The sequence below is a fragment of the Argiope bruennichi genome, chromosome 10 (assembly GCF_947563725.1).
Source record: "Argiope bruennichi chromosome 10, qqArgBrue1.1, whole genome shotgun sequence".
Taxonomy (NCBI): Eukaryota; Metazoa; Arthropoda; class Arachnida; order Araneae; family Araneidae; genus Argiope; species Argiope bruennichi.
This window is the reverse complement of record NC_079160.1, coordinates 97,235,936-97,262,705: the sequence shown is the minus strand read 5'-3', so window position 1 is coordinate 97,262,705 and position 26,770 is coordinate 97,235,936. Positions and strand designations below refer to the sequence as shown.

Here is a 26,770-nt window from a genome sequence, read left to right as displayed (position 1 = left end):
TTAATATTTTAACATTTTTAAAATGTTAAAGCGCCCGATTAGCATATCATCTGTCTTTTAGCTTCGCACAGAACAGAATATGATTTTATTTAACTTGATAAGTCAGTTTGTAAGATTTTTTTTGCATTATTATGTATTTTATCGCATCGAATTTAAAGCCAAAACTTTAAAAATGCAAAAATGAGTAATTTGCATTTTGTAGCAACAAACTTTTGACCTCTTTTTAAACAGACGCCTCAATCTCAGGAGACACCCGAGCACAAATCGAACCTGATTGGTTCGTTCGATCACCTGACTTCAAACTATACGTCATGGGAGATCTTCTGTTGGCTATTTATCTTTCCCTCCGGCAATTTGATATGTACTTTGACGAAATTAATTTGGGAATAGATATCATTACTGAGTATTTTGTTTTGTAATTCAGTTGATTAAAATTTTACCCACATCTGTTTTATAATAAAGCTGATATAGAAGAAATCAGGGTCTGTTACATGTTTCTAAGTTTATTTACAAGCATACATACATATTTATTTGGAAAGTATTATAGAAATAAATTATTTGTATATGTTAACTGAAATTTTTCTTGAATCCTTATTTTCAATTTTCTTTTATTTTCAAATAAAGAATTCCTTACACCCAAAAAGTGAGATATGTCATTTAAAACTAACAATACTAAGAATGTATGAACTTCATTTTTTGTTGCATGTTGACTATAGTTTCTAACTTTATTTCAGCTTAAAAAAGTAATTGAAGTAGTAAAAGTGAAAAATAAAATCTAAAAACTGAATTTTATTAAAAAATTTTGATTTCCAATTTAAAGTACAATTGTTTTTATTTTCCAAAAATAAACCATATAATGACTATGGCAATTAGTGAATGGATTGCTTATGCTTACAATACGGAACAATGCTTACCGCTTTGCAGATAAAAATTGGTTTCTGTAAAATTGTCAGGAAACGCATTTGGCGGTTTTCAATTCACTGATCTGACAAACCAATCAGATTCGACATATGCTCGGGTGTCTGCTGAGATTGAGGCGCTTCTTCTTTACAATATCCTAATATATATAATTCCATTTTTTTTTCTATTAAACATTGTTGCCATATGATCAGGCTCAAAATCTGAGCACTAAGTCTTGAATATTTAATTAAATGTTATAGAAAATATTAATTTCATTAATATTATAGAAAATATTTGAATATCAAGTTTTTTGTCATAAAATAAATACGAAAGCGGTTCATAAAATTTTTATTTAGCCAATAATATTTGCCCACACAAGCACAAAAAAAAAGCAATAAAGAAACAGAAAATGCCATTCTTCAACACGCATGTTGCATTTCACTTCGTGACAATTAATTATTTCCGCATTATCTAAATTTATAATTTCTGGAAAGCTATTTTTAGTAGCAATTGATGTTAAAATGTCTACATGACTATTACAACAAGAGACTATTCTCTGATATTGTTAACCTCTTAAAGTAAAATTTTATCTCTTAAAAATATAGAATGAATTTAGAAACTCAAAGAAAATAGTTTGTTCCTGGTTTACATAGAAAATAATTCATCATATCTTTGAAATTATAGAAACGCTTCCCTTCTTATTTTATTATATTAATTAGATTCTTTCAATCAAAATAAACTGCTGATTGTTCTGGATGGTTCTTTTTGGTTTGCTATAAGCAAAATGATTTAATGGAAATTTATTTTAAGGGCTTTACTACTTACTATTGTATTTACCAAAAGCAAAGCGGGAAGTGCACTTTTCACTAGCAGTTGCTTTGGTGTGTAAAAACGAGAGCGAAGAGCAATTATCCCGATTAAAAACTAGTTTAGGAAATTGAAAATTATGATACAACAATGTAGAAATGAAGACGAATTCATTTCTTATTCCATTGATGCTAATGTGTTATATAATATGCAGTATACCCACACTCTCCAATCTTTGCTCAATAACTAACTTACAAACCAATACAAATATATATATATATATATATATATATATATATATATATATATATATATATATATATATATGTAATGATATTTTAACTCTAATTTCAATTTAATTAATTTTCAAGATTTTATCTTAATTTAGCCCCTAGTAACTTCATTCTAAAATATTCTCTTATTTCGTGATCCAATTCCACTGTCTCTACTTAATTAATTCAAGAGAAGCTTTGTTAAATTGTTGAATCAGCTAAAATCTAACTTTCCCACACTACGCGTGAAGAGATAACATACCGCTGATCAAGCAAATTCTTTTTTAAAATCTCCCTGTGTTTCCCCTACCTTGTCCACCCGTGTAATGAAAATCCCTATCGAAATCTCATAATACATTAGCACTGTAAAGAAATATTTTCCCTATCAAAATCATAGGTTATATAAGACCAGGGATAAAATGTCCAAGAGCTTTTTCCTCATTCCTTTCTGTGTCGTTCTGTGTGCACGTCGCTTGTACATATGCTTTCTTCTTCAAAATGAAATAAAACGACGTCACGAAATTAAAAGTATCTTCATTGTCTTCAAACTGCATCATGCTTCACAACAAATAATATTATATATATATATAAACATTGCATACGAGAAAATAATCAGCGTGAGTAGTGTCTACAAAATTTCCTCGCATATTCTCTCATAAAGGTGTCATTCCTGAGAACGCCTTACATGGCTTTGGCGTACAATAGTTACGAAATATTAACATTTGGCGTCAATTTAGACTTTTTGACTGAATCTTTTCTATCAGTTTTGGCGAATTGTTGGTGATTAATCCCTGGCATGCCGTTAACAGTATCCAAAAAACAAAAAACTAATTTGCATTTTACACACATTTTTCTCAATCGATGGCTCAATCAATCGATTTTTCTCAATTCTAGCTGAAAGCATTTTTGAATTATCTTTGTCACAGATAGACAGATGGACATTTTCAAATTTTTTTTTTTTTTTTTTTTTTTCGAATTCAGGATTTGAACGTAAAGATTCGTCAAAGTCTCGAGTTCGATTTTTTGACGATTACTACACTTTCTCTATACTACGTATATGAGCAAGAAAAAATGTGATTCATATATTTTTGTTGCACCATACTAGCTGCGTTTGTTGAACAACTTGTTCGCACGGAGTAAAGATTTTCTGATTTTCCAATTTTTAATATGAAATGCATTTATTTCAAATTTTATTTTGCTATTTTCTTAGACGTAAAAGACTTGCTATTTTCTTAGACGGTCTCAGTAGTTTCAATCTAACTGTAAATAATAATTATCGAAGTAAAATTTCCATTTCTAAGTTAATGAAACCCAATGAAAGCAATTAATTTAATCTTAATTTTAACTTTGACAAAAAATGAAATTAGTTTGAAATTCATCATAATAATGAAAACATTCTTATATTTAGATTGTATTTCAAATTTAAATTTTAAAAATTATAAAATTTTAGATAATTGATATAATTTTAAAGGCAGTTTTAGTTTTAAATTATTTTAAAAATAATTTTTGTGATATAATATTTTGAATAATATTTTCGGAAAATATGCGTGGAAAGATCAAAAACAAAACTAACTTATTTTTAATTAAATTTTAAATTTCGGTAATTTAGTTGCGTGTTTGAAGAATACTTATGCCAGATTTTTCAAAATTAAACAAGAACCATAAATGTTTTATAAGACATGCAGGTAAATATTTATCTTTATAATTAAGGCCATATAAACTTCTACTATTTCCCAAACTCAGGTTTTTCTGCTATAAACAAGTTTAATACCTCGTGGGCTCGCAACGTGAAGCAGACGACTTTTTATTTAAATTTCTTTAGCTATCAACCATTGGCAACGTGACATAAAAAATATTTTTGAAAAAAAAAAACGTGGCATAAAAAACCAATTATGAAAGATTAGAACTGAATGCAACGAGCAGTATCGTCTGCAATTACAAAAAAAAAAACATTTTCATATTTTTTTTTGTTCAAAAATATGTCGCCATTAAATATGCTATTTTAGAATTCTATTTGGATCATTTCATATGTTGTTCATTTTATTTATAGAATCTTACAAACATAAATTAATCGTTTATTATCTTATAGATTTATATATTTTAATGTTCTTTTTGGAGTGCTGTTTTAAATTGCGATGTCTAATGGGGATGCATTAGTTTTAGAAAGTTTGTGTCACGTTACAGGTCACATTTTTATGTCACGTTGTCGGTTATCCAGCTTAATAGAGTCGTGACATTATTTGAAGGGGGCTTTGATCATCCAAATGATCGAAAACTGCTTTATTCAAATTTTGGGTTTGGTTTTATCCAAATATCTCAATTTTAATGAAAATTTTCTTGCTACCGAAAGATTTTAGTAAAAGGATTAATAATTGAAAGGATTTTTATGAATTCATCTAGTGATAGCAAAGAAATTTTGGGAAGATTAATTTTTTTTAACGAAAGGTATTAATAGCTCGATTTTTTTTTGTAACTCGATATACAAGTTTGTACTCTATGTAAATACACTTAATTTATACAATTAGCAGAGTTATTTTTAGCATCTTGCATAATGTTTTCTATGAGTTTTTAATATAATTTGTTCTTATTTTTAGCATGCATAAAAATATATTATATATGAGGTTTTTAAAGCAGAATTTTTTTTATTATTTTCATATGATAAGAACCTTTTTTCTTTGAATTTATAATTCAAATGAAGTCATAACTTCATACTGTCAATATCATTTTTACTTTATTGATGGTGATGTAGGAGACAGATGAATTTCACTATGATATACGTTAACTCGTTTTCTTTAACGGAGATTAGGATACACGTAAATGCAAAGCTTCCGAAAGAGCTTAAATCTTTAAATGATTGTTTTTGACAAAACTTTAGAAAACATTTCTTTTTTTTGTCGATTTCAATGTTCATTGTTTGGTTTGTCCATTTCTTCAAAAAATTAAATAAATGCAGGAAGTTCGAAACTTTAGTCTGACACATAATAGCATGATTTATGTTTTAATCTTAATTCTTTAATATTTATTTTATTACAAAAATTATCTCATCGTTTATGGCAGCTATGACATACGCTAAAAAGTATTTAATTTCTATCTATAAAGCGAATGTACATATAATATGATCGTCTATAAATGTATGAAAATTATTGCTGTAAAATATATTTAATAATGTGTTAAAAACTTTATTTAAAAATAAAAATTTAATGAAATAATATAAAATTATATTTTGTTTCATTTTTAAATTATTTCATTTTATATTTAATTTATATAAAAATAATAATTTCTTATAAATTTATATAAGGAAAAAAATGTCATAAAAATAAAATTCATAACAACGAAAAAATATTTTTTGAATAAACCAGTCCAAAATTCTTCCAGAAAAAAAGTTGAAATTTTTATTAATTTTTTAATTAAAATCGAATTAAAACTTTGAAAATGTTTCTTATTGGAAAGCTATTACACAAAAAGTAACTGTAGTCCTAATTTGATAGCTTTATGCCCTTCAACTTGCATTGTAAAGTGCTTGGAACAATTTTTTTCATCATCAAGTTTTATGATGAAATATTTATATGATATGCTAGCTTATATCAGTATGTTTTTAAAATAAAGATAGACAAATCCATTCTGAAATATTACAATATTGCATTGTTTTTTATTGGATGTTTGAATGTCCTTTAAATATTATTTATCTTGAGAGCAAATTAGTCGTATATGATTATAAACTTTTGCGTAAAAATTCGATTATTTAAGCTATATTATAAAGAAAATTTTACATGTACTTTTTTGCCCAATAAAAAACGTATTTTTTATTTTCAAAGTTACTACTTTAGATAAGATTTAAAAATAATAAACTTTTTTATTATTTTACGCTCTTTATAGCAATTAATTTATTGAAAATACGTTTTTAAAAATCATATTTAGAACGCATAATACTCGTAAATCATGCGTTTAAGATTCAATTATCAGTTTAAATTTTAATAAATAATAATATTACTAAACCACCGCTTATTTACTTTATAATATTTCCGCCATTTAATTAGTGAAATTTTTTTTTACCCTATTATTGATTTCAGTATTTTAAGATTTCTGATAGAGGCATTTTTAGATACTCAATTAATCTTTATTAATAATAAAAGAGGATGCGTGTTGAACGCTTTACAGAGCATTTTTCTGAGTTTTTCGGAATATATTTATGTCTTAGATAGTGGGGATATGCTGTCCGTAACGAATGTTTTGAAATTTCGATTAGAAATTTTAAATCAGCTAAATTCTGAATTAATTACGAACCAAACTGAGTTTGGGAGTTTACCGCAATAACGGATGGTAGTTATTTCAAAACCCTGTCTTTTATATTTTAAAGTTTTTAAAATTGCTTTTTAGTGGTATCGGTTTAATTTCTTTGAAGTTTGTGCTGATTTTTACAATAAAATTTTTTTGCTTAATTTTCAGCAACAGTTTTAATTGTTGCAGTGAAATTAAAATCGTTTGTTTCATTAAATATTTAATCATGTGATTTTTGCCAATTGTTGAAAAAAAGGAATTAAGATTCTGCTTATAGTTTGCACAGTTTACATAAGAAAAAGAAATTATATTAAATCAAAATACAATGTCCTTTTTGAAAAATTACACTGACACGAGTATTTAATGCCCTTTGATGCCATAAGATTAGACTTCACTAGCAATTTCATATGCACACAATACACAAAATGGGCATAAGACTTAAAATAACAAGAGGTTTCAATTTATGCCATAATTTGGTACTTAAATTTACTTTATTGAGAGAATCATAAAACTTAATCATTCATAGGAAATTGAAATGAAATTAAACACAACAATATTCCTGAAAACCAGCTATTTACCAGAAGTGTTAAAATATTAATAAAAATGGGAGGCAGTTAAGTTGATTATTCGTCCTTTGTAGTCTCAAATTATTATTTTCATTGCTTTTATTTTGAACTGTAACGAAAATTTCACTTTACCGAATATTTAAATAAACACTAGTCTGTCAATTTGTGATACAGAAACTGTAAGAAAATTGATGGAAATTCTCGACTTAGTTTGTATGGCAATTATAAACGTTGTTTAGAAGATATTTGTGTGGTTATTACCAATAATTTGAAAGCTCACACTAAATGATCTATCTCTGAGATATTTGTGCAATTCCCCTAATTAGTTGTTTCTTCCTTTTTATTTTAAATATATTCAGGTTGTCCCTCATTTAAATTAGCTTTCTGCTTTACCTAAAATCACATGAAGGTACTTTACAAAGCATAATTAACCTTTACAGCAGTTTTACATAAAACGTACCAGACTCAGAAACGTGCTGAAATATTCTCTTCAGGTCGTGGAGAATCCATTACTCCACGATTTGACTGAGAGCTAACTTCAAGATTCATGAGTTTTCAACCCATTCGACATTATGACCTTCAACTGGAGTAGCATACTCATCCTCGATTACTTAGTCAGGTACTCGTAATCGGATCCTCCCCGGATGCGATTAATTGAACCATTAATCGATTTCACAGACTCGTCTGATATGCATGGTAGGAAAGTATGAAATGGAAACCACTCTTCGGTTAATGATGCCGCACTTAAACGTCCATCAAGCACCATTTGGGAGAACGGATCTTACGAGTACTCACTCTAGTAACTTTTGAACCGCATCTGCTCTTTCTCGTTCAAGTACGAGAGAGAGGAAATGATGGTTCATTAAAAATTCATTTATATGAAATATTGGGAGACTCTAGAATAGAATTGTGTGGGATGTTTGAGCTGAATAAGGTAGCTGAATTCTATCATTCCTACTAGAAATGAGGAATTTATACTGGTGTTTTAGTTAGTGAAGATTACTCTCGGGTTAAATGTTTGGTACTTGTCGTGACATATTCTTTGAGGAATGAATACTCTAATTATTTTTGTTTAAAATGTATTCGGAGCATTGAAACATAATAAAATATGATCTTTTCTATTAAATTTTATTAGTTAGAATTACATTTCTTGTCCTCATTTTATTATATGTCCTGAAACTGTTTTAATTGTTTTTTTTCAACTATCTGATCGCCTCATTTTCTTCCATTGATTAAAATTAAGGAAAAAGGATTCTGTTTAATCTCTGTGACGTTATATGATGAGATGTATAAAAAATGAAATTACAATATTTAGAAGAAAGATAAATTTTTAACCATTTAACTGTTTCGACCTCTTCGGAAAATGCGTATCTAAATTGTCATAAGTATATAAATATAATAATTAATTAATAATAAATATAATTATTAAACAATTATTATATGAATATAACAATTGTCATTAAATAAATTCGTCATAACGCAAAATGTACGTTTTCCATGACGAGTATACTCGTCAAAAACAGTTAACTGGTTAACAGCGGCATAACGTCATAGGAATTAGTCTACATTAGAAAGGTTCATGTACATAATAAATAGAGCATATATAACAGACAGTTAAAATAATATGACTTTAATGTCTGATGATTTCGCCGAAATATGTTTATAAGGTTTCAATTAAATATAACTAATATTACCAGCGAACCAGCTGATAGCCAAAGACGTATAGTTTTAACTGAAAAGAAAATTTTATTCTGTTGCGACTAAAACTAAATGAGTTATAAAAATTTATACATTACTAACTTTTAAAAACGCGATTTTAGACACTTCATTGACCGTTTCGAAAAAGATAAACCAATCATTGCTCAGAGATTCCAAGTTTGATTGGCCTGAATTTATCAATATGTTGATTTTTTAAAATTGTAATATTCAAAACTTCATAATTCGACAAGATTTACTCGCAAAAAATAATTTTTTTCTTAAATTTTAAAATTGGAGTGTCAAGAATATTTTACAGAATATGATTCCTTAGAACCAAAGTACTGCATAAAATTCAGATTTCATAGTTTTTTTTATGTATATTCATAGATCGAATAAAAAAAATTATTATTTATGTCATTTAAATCCTTTCGGAAATAAAACTAGAAATTGTATTTTATGATGAAGCAGAGAAATTTTAATTGAACAATTGTTTTTGAGATACTACATGAATTAAGAAAATTATTATGTAGTGCACATAAGATATCGATGCCAAACGATTACGTTTTCTATACTCATATTTAAAAAAAGCCTGCTCGGTTTCAGCAAAAAAAGATTTTAAAAAAGAAATTTAATCACTTTACTTTAATTTAAAGTTGAAATTTTACGACAGCTCACAGAAAATTAAAGAGAGCTACATAGTACAATGAAGAGAACGGCTTAAGGCTTATTTGTATTGTCAGATTTTGATGAAAGAATGTTGAGGATTTACAATTTTGGTTTAATTAGTACTTGCAAAATTGTATCTATATAGCTAATCTTCTAGTTTTGAGCAGCGTTGTTCTCAAATTATTACTGTAAACAATTAAAAATATGCCAAAACTTCAAGCAAATTTTATAATTTAAAGTTTATTTTGCTAATTATTAGTAATATTTTGGCGATTATAATCTACAGTTTTTACTTTGTCATATACGTGGTATAGAGAAAATACGGTAATCTTTAAAAAATTCGAACTCGAGATTTTGACGAATCTCCACATTTTAAACCTCAATGAATTCGAAGAATACACTTTTAGAAAATGTCTATCTGTCTCCCTGTCTGTGACAAAGACAACTTAAAAACACTTTGAGCTAGAGAGCGATTTTTACACCAAATTTACAGATTTCTGTCAAATTTTGAGTAAAATCTGTTCAGAAGTTCGTCTGACCGGTTGTTTAAATATGAGTTAATATGATTATTACAAAACGAAGTGAGCTAGATAGATAAAATTCGGTATACAAATTAAACATCTAGTGTGTAAACGCCTATTAAATTTTGAGCCAAATCCAATAAGGTTCTGACTGTCTGTACGTCTGTACTATTAGAAACATGTAAACGTGACAACTCCAAACCGCAATGAATTAAATATATCAAATTTTCTACGGATTTTGTGACTACAAGTGCAGTTTTGTGTCATATTTTGGCTTCAATCGGTCATAAAAAACAAATTTAGTTTTGGATACTATTAACCGTAAGTCAGGGATTAATCTCCAAAAAACTCGCCAAAGATGACACGAAAGATTCAGCCAAAATGCTAAATTCACGCCAAAAGTTAATATTTCCTGACTACTGTATGCTATGGCGGATTGGTATGAGCGAGGATAGAACCTGGGACCTTGTGGTTCGCAGCCGAGTAACATTACCACAATACAAAAGCAATTGCTCATGTAGCGTAGCTATTAACTGGCTTATAAGCTTTTACCACAATGCCAATATCACGTAAGGCGCTTTCAGGAATGATTCTTTTATGGGAGATTATAGAGAAAATTTTTCACACACCATTCCTGATGGTTTATATTGAATTAAATTACTGCTAATGGATTCTATTTATGATCTTGTGATACAAGATAGATGTAAATTTAATTTCTTTCCACTATTTCTTACCGGTGAAACGGACCATAATATTATATTACTAATAAAAATAATTACATTTGGAAGTTTGAAGGCATATTTTAGCATTTTTCATAGTGATAAGTAATAACGTAGAAATCAAATAGTATTTATGAAGTGAAACCTTGAATAATAATGATGTCAAATTTGAATTTGATCATAAAAATTTTATAATGATTAATTTGATGCTAAATTTTTGATTATGAAATAGAATGTCTATAATCTGTTTTACGAATATTTAAACTTGAGTTCACTTTTTTCCGTAATAAATGTTTCCAACACTAGTATGTTCTTCACTTAATATATGTTTGTTTAACACGAAGGAGTTTATAATAACGAAAGAAACACAATAGATTTATAATTTAGGACCTGCGTGCTATGAAATTCTCACGTACGTCGCTTTTATTCGTGTTATGTACTGTATATATTAATTCGCAATGGATAACACGTTGGTGGTCACGCCATAAAGAACGAAACTCCTCTAAGATAAGCTGCTTACCAAAGGAAATTTTGGTCCAGCAGAGATCTGCAACTGACGTAGAGCTGCACGATAAACTCCAAAATCGTTTGCACGAGAGGATCGGGGCGGATTTGCTTCCGCATAAAAAAAACAAACAAAGAAAATCAAAAATAAAATCGAAGCTTTATTTTTCTAAGGCGGGGAAAACTACCTCCAGTTACAGTTGTGGAAACGATCGATGGGATTGTTTGTTCTTTATTTTTTATATTAAGAATGCCGGAAAAAGACGCAGTTAATGACAGGTTTTTGGAAAATTAGAGCAATGTGATGAGGAATTGTGTTTGATTTGCGAAAAACAGGGCAAGAGTCCTTTCTTTTTGTCATGAAAAATTTAAAAAAAATAATAGTTGAAAGAAAGCATGGAACTTTGAATTATTTTATTGAGGATTTTGATGGCGCCAACGTGATTTTCCTTATGAATTATGGTGATGTTATGCATAATAAAGACGGTTTGGTTTTAAATGGCTTTGATTGGACTTTCTATTGCACGATTCTAGTTTAAAGAAAAGTGGAGAAATTCTTGCACAATTTTGCAATTGAAATTAATAGTGATTTTTTCATTGAACGAATTTTCATTATTCAATCAATGTAATCATTAACCGTGAAATGAGATCAATTCTTTATTGACCAATCAGTTAATCCTTTTTTTAAAATAATCATTTTTTAAAATGTTCATTTATTGAAGCCATATTCCACGCATATGGATTTTGGCTGAAATTTTCTGTATAAAAAGTTTTTATCAATATTATATTTATAGAGTTATTTCTAAATAATTCTATAAATATAATATTAATAAAATTCGATCTAAATTTCTCTTCTTTTATTAAAATATTATTAAAAGACAAATATTATTAAACGAATTTAAGAAAACGAAATCAACATTTTCAAAGCTTTCATTCTTGCAGTTGTTTTTTTTTAATTTTTAATACAGCAAATCTAGCAACTCACATCTTCATCATCTTTGCAATTCTCGAAATTTTTATTATTCGTAAATTTTAAATGTAATAATTTTAATTATAATTTTAAATGTAATTTTGGAATTTCTTGTAGTATTGAAAGGACAAATAAATGGGACGTGACTTATTCTTTTCTTGGACACTATGCTAATTTTCAACTGAGTATTAATTTCTGAAAATAGAATAATTTAAAACAGAAATTTAGAAAAAAATTATCTATTATCTAAGAAATTATTAATATTTTCTAATAATAAAGTCACAATTTATGCTATTTCGCATTCGACAAATCAGATTGAGATATCCATTAGAACATTAACAAAGAATAAATTAAAGCACTTATTTATATATATTTGTGGCTGTTAACATTTAAAATTTGGGTAAGTTCTTACCTTTGCCATTAATTTTTAACAAGATATAAGTGATATCCTTTATATGAGAACGAAGCACTTAAATTTTTGATGATTCAAATGCCTTATTGGGGACCTCATACCATTGCCGAATAGAGGTTTGTGCGCTTGTGTGGATGAAAAGTATCATGGATTTGATCTAACCGACGTTGTAGATGGAAAGAAATAACAATTTTCTAAATTAGCTTTGCGATGCGTTTTCGATTGCGATGAAATTTTCATCATAAAAAGGATGAATCAAGTATTCTCTTTGCTGAAAAGTTTGTTATTCTCTTTGCTGAACCTGTGGTAACAACAAGTAGCTAATTTGATTATAGTATAAATCTTTACTGTAATATTAATTCACAGTTATTAGTTATATTTGATTTACTTAAACTATTAAAAGTATGCTGAGAATCTGCAAATCTCAGATTTAGATAGAAAAATTATCTCTAATGATAAGAGGAGAATCTAAATATAATCTTGTGTCGTTTGAATGGGAAACTGAAATGGGGATTTCAGCCTTCTTTGTTGTCTTTACCCGATCCCTTGAGATTGTTTTCTGAAGTCTACATTCGACTTATATACTTGATAGAAGTGCTCATAGCTAAAGGAAATAATTGTGTTTTATTTTGGAACCTTTGTGCCATGTTAGCAGGTCTATTTACTATACATCCACATTATGTGTTTTTTCTATAGTTATTTTCTGTAATATGAAACATACTGCACTGAATCATTGTTTCTGGTTAATAAGGACCAATAGTACATGTTATTGATTTGAGTACCTCAAAAATTTCAGAACCTTTCGTTTGCCAGTCGTTGAATTTCGATCAGATGGCACCAAATCTTTCGCTTGTAAGATACAAGCTTTTGTAACAAGGGAATTAAAGATTCGAGCCCGTGTCATATCAGTTAAGTTTTTAAAAGTATTAGTGTTGTAAGTGGTGTCCCAAAATTACCTCAAGATTTGATTTTGCCACCATTTGTGCAGTAAAGTGTTAGAAACTTTATTAAAAGACCATTTGATAGCTGATAATTTAGGGTTAGTAAAAATGGAGCTTTACTCGATAGAACAACGTGTTAACCAAGATTTGAATTAAATAAACATGATAAAAAAAACACAATTTTTATTGAATTGTAAAATAGACAGGATAGGATTATGTATGGAATAACACATAGGGCAATTGGCCTCCACAACTTTGCTGGCACATATACACTCTTTTACCAAAATTTTCCATGCTCATTTTGTATAAAAATGTGGTTGAATTTCACTGATGCAACGTTGCTTTTCCTCTTTCAATGCATGCGTGCTTGTGGACTTGTTGCCATAGACATTTGACTTGAAATAATCCCACAAAATGAAATCTGATGGTGTTAAATCACATGATCTAGACGGCCGGTTCTCAAATTTCTGAACTGTGGCCTTCAGACTTTCATTATTTTTGAAGTATTGTTCAACAATGAAAACACGTTGTTCTATCATGCAATGCTCCCTTTTTACCAGCCTTAAGACTACACAAATGGGAGCAAATTCAAATCTTGCCTTAATTTTGGGACATCCTTTATTTGATGCTATCTTCGTATTTTGATTTGAATATGATATCGAAATCGAAAAATATATTACCAATTTATATTCCTTTCTGAGGATTTAACTGCAATTCAAACAGAGCAATATTTATCTGTATTTCATTGCTTAGTTTCAGATTATAGACGGACAATATCGCAAAGATTCTGAGACACTCAATAGAAAAAGATTTTACGGAAAGCATCAGTCAAATTTTTTTAGCTTAAGTTTTTCACTATTCTCTCCCATACAATGAAGATTTGTACAAGATGGTTGCCTTGCACACATGTCATGGCATCTTTTAATTATTATTAGAGACTCATTATGTGCATAGTCAAGTGATTAGAAACATTACAGATAAGTTTAAGTCCTTTTTATTAATGGACACGGACATAGAGGAAACACAATCACAAGAACTTAGAAACACAAATCCTTCATTGGACATACTCAAAGAGCGCCTGCTTGAAAAGGTGCGCACTACCACGCAAAGCGCCTCCACTCTTCAGAACAGTCCACGGCAGATAAAGGGGTAAATGGGATGTTAATGAAATTATCTCAGTAGTACCAATGCATGTTCTTTTACTGTTTGGTTATTTTCATAGGTGGAGCAAGAGCGTCTTGCAGGTTTGGAAGAAGAATGGCAAAAGCAGATGAAGAAGAAGCAGCAGCAGGAAACGAAGCAGAATTTGGACGAATGTCTGAGGGAGAAGCTGAAGAGGAAGGCGAAAGAAGTACAAGATGATCTTATGCAAGACCTCTTCTTCCTGAAGCAGATCATGGTGGATGAGGAGGAGGCTAAGCTCAACGAAAAGAAGGTAGAGAAGGAGACATTCCTGATTAGAAACTATATGTCCATTTTTAATATTTGAATTGTTTTTTACGAAATTATCTATGATTCCATGATTCTTATTAGAGAGAACTCCGGAAGGAGCAACAGGACTACTTGCAACACCTCCGAGATAACATGCGCAAAGAAGAGGAGTTCGAGAAGGAGGTCGACCGCCTCTATCAAGAGGAGCTGGAGAAGATGTGGGAAAGGAGGCAGAAGGAGTGGGAAGAGGAAAAGAACAAGAGGCGAGCACTGGAACAGGATGTGATGAATGGAGTCAAGGAGCAGATACTTGCGAATGGTAAAACTTGCATTTGCTCTGATGTTTATAGTTGCTTGTGCATTGGATAGTGAAAAAAAAAGTGACGGATTCCTTTTCATGAACTTGAGTCAATGGGAGGATACTTGTCAAGATATTCATCGCATCGTGATAAAAACTTTCTTCTGTTTATAGCATTTGTATGTCAGATCGTGAGAGAGGAGATAGATTTATTCTCATGAAACCGAACCAATGAGAGGATACTTGTCAAAACATTCATCGAGCCAGATAAAAACTTGCTCCTGTTTATAGCACTTGTATATCGGATCATGGAAAAAGGTGATGGATTCCTTCTCATGAACGAGAGATTACTTGACAAAATATTCATCGCGTCAGACAAAAACTTGCATCTCTTTATAGCACTTGTATGCCGTCACATACCGTTAGATCATGGAAAAGGTGACAGATTCATTTTCATGAAACCGAACCAATGAGAGGATACTTGTCAAAACATTCATCTAGCCAGATAAAAACTTGCTCCTGTTTATAGCACTTGTATATCGGATCATGAAGTATCGGATAGTAAATCGGATTCCTTTTCATGAACGAGAGGTTACTTGACAAAAATATTCATCGCGTCAGATAAAAACTTGCATTGGTTTATAGTGCTTGTATATCGTGACATACCGTTGGACCATGGAAAAGGTGACAGATTCATTTTCATGAAACTGAGTCAATGACAGGATACTTGTCAAAACATTCATCGAGCCAGATAAAAACTTGCTCCTGTTTATAGCACTTGTATATCGGATCATGGAAAAAGGTGATGGATTCCTTCTCATGAACGAGAGGTTACTTGACAAAATATTCATCGCGTCAGATAAAAACTTGCATTGGTTTATAGTGCTTGTATACCGTGACATACCGTTGGATCATGGAAAAGGTGGCAGAATCATTTTCATGAAACCGAACTAATGAGAGGATACTTGTCAAAACATTCATCGAGCCAGATAAAAACTTGCACCTGTTTATAGCACTTGTAGATCAGATCATGAAAAAAGGTGGTGGATTCCTTCTCATGAACGAGAGGTTACTTGACAAAATATTCATCGCGTCAGATAAAAACTTGCATTGGTTTATAGTGCTTGTATATCGTGACATACCGTTGGATCATGGAAAAGGTGACAGATTCATTTTCATGAAACTGAGTCAATGACAGGATACTTGTCAAAACATTCATCGAGCCAGATAAAAACTTGCTCCTGTTTATAGCACTTGTAGATCAGATCATGAAAAAAGGTGATGGATTCCTTCTCATGAACGAGAGGTTACTTGACAAAATATTCATCGCGTCAGATAAAAACTTGCATTGGTTTATAGTGCTTGTATATCGTGACATACCGTTGGATCATGGAAAAGGTGACAGATTCATTTTCATGAAACTGAGTCAATGACAGGATACTTGTCAAAACATTCATCGAGCCAGATAAAAACTTGCTCCTGTTTATAGCACTTGTAGATCAGATCATGAAAAAAGTTGATGGATTACTTCTCATGAGCGAGAGGTTACTTGACAAAATATTCATCGCGTCAGATAAAAACTTGCATCGCTTTATAGCACTTGTATGCAGTGACATACCGTTAGATCATGGAAAAGGCGACAGATTCATTTTCATGAAACCGAACTAATGAGAGGATACTTGTCAAAACATTCATCGAGCCAGATAAAAACTTGCTCCTGTTTATAGCACTTGTATATCGGATCATGAAAAAAGGTGATGGATTCCTTCTCATGAATGAGAGGTTACTTGACAAAATATTCATCGCGTCAGATAAAAACTTGCATCGTTTTATAGTACTTGTATGCTGTGACATACCGTTGGATCATGGAAAAGGTGACAGATTCATTTTAATGAAACTGAGTCAATGAGAGGATATGTGTAAAAATATACATCGCAACTTGATAAACTTTGGATCTGTCTCAATGATTATAGCAGCGTGCGCATGGAAACATGAGAAAATATAATGCTTTCAGTTCCTTTTTACATTCTCATATTCGTAGTATAGAGAAAGTATAGGAATCATTTAAAAAATTCGACCGCGAGATTTTGACGAATCTTCACTTTTAGTAGATATCCCTGGTTTCCAAAAACGCATTTTTGGAAAATTCCGTCTGTCTATCTGTGTCAAAGATAACTCAAACACGCTTTGAGCTAGACGGTTAAAATTTGGTATATGGTCTTTACATCAAATTAGCAGATTTCTGTCAAATTTTGAGTAAACTCTGTTTAGAAGAAGTCCGCTTGTAAGGCTGTTCGAATAGAAGTTAACACGATAATTACAAAACGAAGAGAGCTAGATAGATAAGATTCGGTACAGAGATTTAACATCTAGATTGTAGACAGCTGTCATTTTGAGCGGTATCCAACAATACGTTGACTGTCTGTCGGTCTGTATTTTCAAAAACATGCAAACGCAATAACTTAAATATATCAAATTGGGTAAGGGTCTTTGTGATTATAATTGCAGCTTTGTGTCAAATTCATGTTTCGATAGATAGAGAGAAATGTGTCTAAAGCTTAGATAAAAAAAAAGATTCTTGTTAAGGATGACAAATAGATTCAGTAAGAATGTTAAATTTGAGTCAAGTGCCATGCAAAGCTTTCCCTGGCTGGTTTATTAAAGACTATGCGAGAATGCTTTTCGGATACCACTCCCGCTGGTTGTGGTTGTTTTCAGAGTCTTCAGAAATATTGTCAGTAGCTATGTAGATAACGAAACTTTATTTAATTTGCTAACAGATTTCCGTACTTTTTATTGAAAAATAGTTCGACGACATACAGTATCGTAATTCTTTACGGAATTAGGAAAGAAAATATCTTTATTTGGCAGCAGTTTTGAATAGAAACTCTACGATTTCAATTATCACCAAACACATCTATTTAAAACATCTTGTTCTAACATGTTTTAAGGTGTACATACTCACTTACAACATCGAAAATCAATCAAAATATATAATATTTTTTATTGCTTAAAATTGTTCTCTGATCCTTTAGCTTTCAAACGATACCAAGATGTTGTCAATATTCGAAATATTTCTCGAGTTATAATTATTTTTCTTAAGGTTTCATTAAAAACTCTAGTTACGGTTTTTTTAAAACTCATTTTATGAAGAATGATATTTTTCAACTATGTTGCTTCATTCAAACAATCATAACTCAACAAGAACTTAACCAAATACAATTATTTATATATCAAATTAATTTGTATGAAACAGTGGATGTTTTGTGCCTCAATCAAATTTATATTTATAGAAATAAAATTTTAATAGCTATTTAAAAGTTAAAATTACACAAAAAATCTCTCTTTTTCTATTCACCGTTGATGAAAAAATTGTTAAAAAAAACTATGCATTTTTATAACTTGATTGAGGCAGACAGCATGAAGACTAATATTAGGCATCATTTCCAACTAGACTTGTGTGTCTGTACGAATTAGAATTTAAGATATCATGTTTCAAAAAATATGCTAATTAGCTCATTAAATATTATTTAATGAATTAATAATTAGTGCAATATGGTTTTTTCGCACTGAAATGAGTTTAAACATATATTAATACCCTACTGTAAAAAACTGGATTTTTAAAGTTAAAATTTTAAAAAAAATCTACTAGTGTGTACGTACACCTTAAAGATATAACGCAACAATTTGAATTGAGAATTTTTTTATTTGACTTCTATATTTATGTCATTTGTTGGACTCTTGGACCCAAATAATACCCAAAACCCAATAATTCAGGCTGTTGATACACATTGTGGACGTTCTCAAATATTTCGGACAAAAAAGATAACAAGCGATTCCGTAGAAAAAAAAGTACGTATTGTATGCAAACAAACAATACCACAAAAAAAAATTAAAGCAATCTTTTCTAAAATTTATTATTTTCGAAATAATTTCAATAACAATAAAAATAACAACAAAAAATAATGACTCATTAACGTATTCAACTAACTTGCTGAAATTTAAAAGATTCCCATTGACAAGACATTTTCTTTGAAGTCAAATACCAAAACATTATTTATATATATAAGCAAAAGAAACAAAAGGGAATGCTCGTCTAATAGGGAAGGGCTTTTTGGAAAGTTCTGGCTGACAGTCTGAGCATGCGATAATTACAGTAGGGCCTTACTTGCTATTATCAACTTCAGATATTTTTGAAAATCGTGCCTTTTGCAATCTTCTTGTCTATTCATCATCAACAGTAGTTTAATTGTGTTTGTTTGTTGTCATTGAAGCATGAAAAATAAAAAAGCGCAATTGAATGTTTTTTCTTACTACAGTAGAGACAAAATGCCTTTCAAGCTGGAAAAAGGTTTAACATTATTTAAGAATATAATGTTGTCAGGGAGCAAACAGTGCGGTACAGATGGTTTGAAATTTGGATCTAGATAATTTTACGTTTAATACTAGCAACGCTCTAGTTGGCTATTTACGGTTGATGACAACCAAATTTAGGGGGTTGATCTCAAACAATCCATGAATAACCATTCGTGATATTGCAGAGTATATAGAATTAAAACAATTATGAACATCTGATGCATGTTCACGCGGTTATCTTCATGCTTAAGGACCTCACGATTTAAATTAAAGGCCAGGATAGCCTGGTTGGTAGGGCGTTGGCCTCGCGTACCTTGGGTTGCAAGTCCGAACCGCATCTGCTGAAGACACTTGCTTTGTGGTGGCTGGCGCGCGTATGAATCTTTCGTGGTCACAAAGCCCTCCATATCGAGAGTAATACCACTGGGGATACTAGATCAGGGGTGATCGTTCTCTGATTATCTCTAAGTTACGATCTGTGGATGAGTGAATGAAATGCATGAATGAAGTCCGCCCCGTTAAAAGGGTTGAAACATGGTGTAACTAAGTCGTACTCTTGGCTCTAGATGGCGCAACTGAAAAAGAAGAGATGCACCCTTGGCTTAAAATCACTGACATCTAAAACCATTGGGCTGTCTATGACAAGTGCCATTGGAAACAACGAATTAAGATAAAACTTTGAATCGCCCGCATTTTTACTTATGATTTAACGATTATCAGCACTGAAAGCTAGTTATTTTTGAAATTGATGATAACTTTCAGGAATAATGATCCACCTACAATAATGTGGAGTGATAATGTTCATGGATTTTCAATTAAATCACCATCAACCACCCGAAAGGTTATTATCTATACCCAGAAAATTTTGTTCTGTTGATGATGGCGTTTGATGGTTATTGTCAGTTACATCTCTGCTATAACAGCCTATGCTGATTAATTAATTGGATTAAATAAGCAATAAACTGGAAAAAGCAATTAATTTCTTTAAATATATTATCCCTCTGCGGAATTTGAAGCAATACATGGGTAAAAGTATCCACAATTAGCTAATAATAAAGTGGACAATTTTAAATACATGCATCTTTGGCCAACCAGCAGTTGTTGTCTTAGGGTGGCTGAAATATCTTACTCCACTTTCTATGTAGTTTTAACTTGCCACTTTTGGATTATAATTTGTACCGCTATTTACAAAATGTTTTAAAGGGAACCACAAACCACAAATGGCTACGACTCACCATTAAGGCATACGGATGAAATCTGACAGATCAAACCACCGCGACAGTATAAAAGGGACATGAGATTGAGTTCTAAAGGTCAACACCGGCTACGGTACACCCTTTCGCGTGGGAAGCACGTCCCTTCATCGATAGGGGGTAGCCGACCTCTACCATTTCTGTACCCACTCGGGTAGGTAGCAAGAGCCAGCCACCTCAAGCTTCTCATCCTCAAATCTGAAGTGCCATCCCAATAGAGTGTGCTGAAAAAAATATTTCTTAAGAAAATTGTAACCTTGTAAAATTATAATTGCTTAAGGTGCTTAAAGTAGCACCTTAAGCAATTTTTTCAACTACGAGCCAGGACATTCTACTGAAATCCAACAAAAGATTTCATCATCAAATAAAATAGTTCACTTATTATTGAATAAATTTCGTTGCTATTACAAAAAGTTCTTTAAAATTTACCTCTAAAATTAGCAGAAACATTCTGAATCATTAAATTCTTTTTGCAGGCTGATTAGATATTCCACAATTTTGTTCACCGAAATAGATGAAATGCCAAGAACTTTCAGGTTCAGAACAGCATCAGCTCATATGAGAATGTGAGAAATATGCTTGTCTATTATTTATTTCGACTGTTATAAAAATCCTTCATTATTATTTCAGTGGAAAAAGGTCGCCAAGTTCAGAGCTATAATCAGGAATATGGCAAAAAGATAAAGGAAGAGGACGAAGAAGACAGAAAGAAGGCATTTGAAAAGCTGAAACTGATAAGAGAGAGAAACGAAAAACATCAGAAAGAGCTGCTGGTAAAGTAGTTACTGATACCTTCTACTACCTGATCTACTGATAGTTTAGATTAAAAAAGTTTTCTCAAAGGCAGTTCTTCAATTATGAAGTCATATCGATAAATAATGAGTTCAGTAGTTTTTTAAAAATAAAATCTTGTCCCTTCGGAGAAAATATTTAGATACGGATTACAAATAAATATTTTTCAATCTCACCTATATATTGACTTATCATTTAAATAAAAAAATCATGAATGCACTCAGTTTAACACGTAATTCGAGTTCGTTAACACAATAATTGCATTGTTGCTATTGGACGTGACCTGAACATATTCGTATTCGGTTTAGCTTAATTATATTAACGTCCCGTTTGAAGCATCACTAGAGCTATTTTGGGACGGACCTCGTCATTTTGAACCGCGGTCAGATGACGAGGACGACACCTGAGCTGCCACCCCCCTCGCCACTCCACACCAAACCAGTTGTAGGACGTTTGGTCAGGACGGATTTAACGTGCAACAGACACCCTTACACGACGGTTCTTCGTTGGAATCGGGTCTCGAACCTGCAACCCTCCGGTTCCGAAGCCGAGACCTTACCACCAGGCCACTGTGGCCTCATATTTGTATTTGGATAATGTCGTATAGCACCATTTCACAAAATTTTAAGGTATCATCCTATGACAACAATGCAAGTACCACAAAAGTTTGAGATGGCGCTATATGACATTTCAGCATGATAGAAGATAGAAAAAAGCTCTAATAGTTATAATAAATGTTTTTTTTTGTGTAAAATCTTGCTTTGACTCTAATATATATATATATATATATAATTTTTTAAGCAGACGATGAAGAGAGAGGAAGAACACTTTCGATTTAAACTATTTAAACTTCACTTTTATTCCATCCCGCGAGGCATAATATATGTACAAGCAGAAAAAAAGTGAATGAAATATTTATCCCCATGATTATATACTTTGAGACTTTGACAAGGATTTCTTTACACTTGTTGATTTAGGTAAGGGAATTATAGGGATCTTGGAAAAGAATGTGTTTAGATGAACAAATTTTTATCCCGTCACTCGGAGTGTGGGAACTTGTCGATGTGAGCAACATTGCAGCATTAATTAAACATTGCATTAATTATACATTACAACACTGCCTTAATTAAATAAAAAAAGGTGGAATTGGATCAGGAAATAAGAGAACAATTTAGAATGAAGTTAAAATGGGTTAAATTAAGATACAAATTAGGAAATTAATTAGAATTTAGTTATATATATATATATATATGTATATATATATATATATATATATATATATATAGGAATTTAAAATTATAAAAAAATTCTCTGTTAATGCCCACTACCACTGATAGTCCTAATTTTTACTTTCGTTAGAACCAATGACCTAATAATTTGCATATTAGATTAGGTTTACACATTCATCATTTATGTTTTTTTTCCACATCTAAAGTATTTTAGAAGAGGATAATCATTTATATTATTATTGGAATTACTTTTTGTAGCCATAAACGGAACATATTTTAAATTGAGTAAATGTATCGTAAATTGGGCTTTGCATCTGTTAGATACTTTTCGATCATTTAAAAATTAAAACGATTGCAATAAATTGTGAGTTTAAATCGCTTTTGTCCCTGATGGCTTAAGTTGTAAAGGAATACACTTATACACTCATGTCCAAAATTAAAGTCACAAACATAAAATCTGTGAAAAATAAAAAAAATATTCCCTGTGTTGCCACGAAAATTGGCACAAAGGTACACTACAATGGAAGAAAGAACATAGACACATAACAACATGGAAAAGATTTTAATTGAGAATTAAGAAACAGGGTATATCAAAAAGTGTTACATTATGAATCAGAGATAAAGCATTTATCTCGGAAAAAAAACCTGTCTAATATGGAGTGTGACCACCATGCACTGCTATACAGGCTTCACAACGAGCTTTCATACTGTTTATGAGGATGCTTGGGGCAACAAAGCCCAATCTTCCAAAAGTGAGGCTTTTAACTCTTGGAGGGTATTAGGAGGGGGGTTACGCTGTGCAATGGCTCTTCCGAGACCATCCCAAACATGTTCGATAGGATTGTGATGCGGAGACCTCGATAGTCAGTCCATACGTCGAATATTCTCTTCCTCAAGAAAATCATCAACGATCTGGGCTCTATATGGACGCGCGTTATCGTCCATAAACATGAAGTCTGGACCAAAAACACCCCAGAACAACCTCACATAGGCTTCAAGGATCTCATCCCTATAGCGACGTGCATTGACAATATCCGCATCGAAGACATGCAGTGTTGTACGACTGCCCAGCATTAGGCCACCCCAGACAAGGGTTCCTCTGTCACCAAATCTGTCGATATCTTTTATATAAGGGGGACGATAGCGAGCTCCTCGTTCTCTAAAGATAAAGATGAAGAGTCATCACTGAAAAGGACAGGCCCTCATTCTTACTATGCCCAAGACTGATGTGTTAGGCACCACAACAGCCGGGCTTTTCAGTTGGATACAGTCAAAGGGACGCACTCAACTGGTCACCGGGCATAAAGGGCCCTCTCTGCTAGACGTCTGTTTACTGTTTGCTTGGAAATTCTTATTCCAGACGCAGCAGCAAGGTCACGAGCAAGTTGTGGAGCCGTTGTCAGCCTATGTTGCCGTGCGCTTAATGCCAAATAGCGATCCTGTGCAGGCGTCGTTGCTCTGTGACGGCCTTTGCCGGCCTTCCTGGTTACAGTACTATTTGTTTGGAATTGATTCCACAACCTGGATATCACTTTCGGTGCCACTTGTAACCATCGAGCCACCTCCGCTTGAGACTTCCCAGCTTCAAGCCTGCCAACGGCTCTCCATCTCAAGGAATCGTCTAAACGATTATGATAATTCATTCTCACTGGAATCAGGTTAAATTTTTTGGTTTTAATGCAATATTCACAAAATTACAGACAAAAATCCCAGATGCCTAAACGGTCTAATTTCATAAGTTCCTTAAAAACTAATACTAAGCAACATTTTTTCCCACAACAAAGGTTAATATCGTGTTACCGGTCCTTCACAATATATAAAATATAATTTGTTTAAACTTTACTGATAGCCATTTAGAATTACTTTGAAAAACATTTTTGTGACCTTAATTTTGGACATGAGTGTAATTTGTTAAACAGTGACTTATGTATATGAAAGCATTTCATAAGAATCACTATTTTATAGAAAATTAACTTATACACTATTTTAGTTAAAATGTAATAGAAAAATATTAGTAGAATAACACAAAAGAAGTAACCAACAATAGCAACAACAACCACAAAAAAATTAATACATCAAAGGCCAAATATAAAATGTTTGAGAGAAAGTAATTTAAGATAGTTGAAAAGAAACTTTATTGATACGAATTGAGAAAAGTGTGTGAATAATTTTCTTTGACAGTGGATTATGACTTATATCCTTACATACAAAATACGCGAATGATTAAGTTAAAAGTTCATAATTTAATACACATTTTTTAAAATTTGTTTTTCAGGTTCTTTAAACAATCCGTAATCTTTTGATAGTTTATTTTTCTATGCTATGTTTTCATCCATATTTCAAACTTCCAGGATCAAATCCAAATGAAGCAGGAGAGATTTGCAAGAGATCAGAAGATGCAAGACCACGAACTTGAACAGCTGCGACTCGCCAGGGAGGCAGAGGACGCTAAAGTCCAACAATTGCTGGCAGAAATGAAAATCGACAACGAGCACCCCTACAGAGTGGCCAGGAAGAAGTACTTTGATGACTATAAAACAGATGATCACTGTTGCCATACTAAACATCTCATTGATGCTTGTGTGGAATCAAATCACTAGGCACTTTATTAAAAAATTAATCTTGTCAGCAATTTAGAAGTCACGGCATAGGGATTTAGGACATTATGATATAAATGAAGAAATTGTTTGAAAATGTGTACGAATTTTTCAATTCTTAAAATAAATGCTTTTTGGCTTAGTAATGGTGAAAATTTTAATGAGCATATGTTATTGAGTACACGATCAATAACATACAAATGATTCTACAATTTTCTGTGAATGCTTTTTGTAAATCTCTTCAAATAAAACTCATTTCTTTCTGGTGAACACCATTCTATTTCGGGTACATTTTTTGTGCCCCTTCAGGTAGACTGATACAGATTAGGACACCTCACACAATTGGGTGTCACGTCTAGGTCAGAGAATCGTTCTTACAAACCAAACGTTAAGATACAAAAAAAGAATTAACAAACCTTCTGATTCGACAGATACACCATCTATCGGCGTGAAGCTGTAACACTTTTATTTAACAGTTGTTGTTGTTTCTTATGGCACTTGCCACAGACAAGCCCGCTGTTACAAAGACAGCGATTTAAGCAGAGGGAGAGCGTCTCTTATTTTTATAGTAGCGCCAACTAGAGCCAATAGCACGACTTTGCTACTTACGCATCAGTCATTCGCTTGCACAACCCCCTTTTTACAGGAGGGCACATTCACACATCTCACAAATAGAAAAACCATCCCAAACCGGGACTCGAACCCGGGTGCCCACATCACGGGGAAGACGCGCTACCTCTATTCCAGGACCCTGGCTATTTCACAGTGTTTGTAATAATCGAAATGAAATTCACTACTGTTCATTCTCGGATTCAGAAACTAACTGCGCTATTGCGCATGCGCCAGGAAGCGTTTATTTCATCCAAAAACGGGTGAAAGGAGGAAATATTTATTTCAGCAATAGGATGAACTCAGATTATTTGTTGAATTAGGAGGAATATTATTTCTACGAATCATCCCTTAGAAAAGTATAATAGACAAAAGTGCTACTCTCGAGATCCTGAAAGGAAGCGTAGAAATAATATAGGGTGAGAACATATATTTCGTTTAAGCAAATGTTTTCTGATAATAAAAAAAAAAACATGGGATGTATCTAAACTACATGTGTTGAAGATTATGAAAACAGTTTTTTCATGAACTGGGGCAAAGGTCAGAAAAATAAGTACTCTATAAAAAAACTGAGGACAGATTCCAGCAGAGTTTAGTTCGGATCTTTGCCCTGAAAGTAAGAATATTATATTTACTGTAATCTAAGTACATATATGGAAATTGAATTTTAACATTAGTTAAAACATTTTTTGTTATAAAAGACATTTTTAAAATGGAAACAATCACAAGACACAGCATACTTTCAATTTTATTTTAATATTGCGCCTCGAAATCCGCTTTCATATATAGCTAAATTCAATAATTGGAAACAATAATTATAATGTACATTCTTAAGATTTTAGCGAACTGGAAACATGTGGTTTGGTGAGGATACATTAGAAGAAAATAAAAACACTTTTAACAAATGTTAATGTGTCATTCTATAACATTTGTTTACTTTAGTTGCATCTG

General features: G+C 31.6%; 1 protein-coding gene across 1 annotated transcript in view; it reads left to right on the top strand.

Annotated features, from left to right (window-relative positions):
- LOC129989090 (cilia- and flagella-associated protein 53-like) overlaps positions 1 to 25,267 on the top strand; it is an 89,621-nt gene extending 64,354 nt beyond the window's left edge. Inside the window, exons 6-9 of the mRNA XM_056097414.1 lie at positions 14,477 to 14,689; positions 14,788 to 15,004; positions 21,223 to 21,365; positions 24,965 to 25,267. Of these exons, the coding sequence (XP_055953389.1) occupies positions 14,477 to 14,689; positions 14,788 to 15,004; positions 21,223 to 21,365; positions 24,965 to 25,213 (822 nt within the window). The 3' untranslated portion in view covers positions 25,214 to 25,267. The remainder of the gene's footprint in view (positions 1 to 14,476; positions 14,690 to 14,787; positions 15,005 to 21,222; positions 21,366 to 24,964) is intronic.
- The last annotated feature ends 1,503 nt before the right edge of the window (positions 25,268 to 26,770 follow it).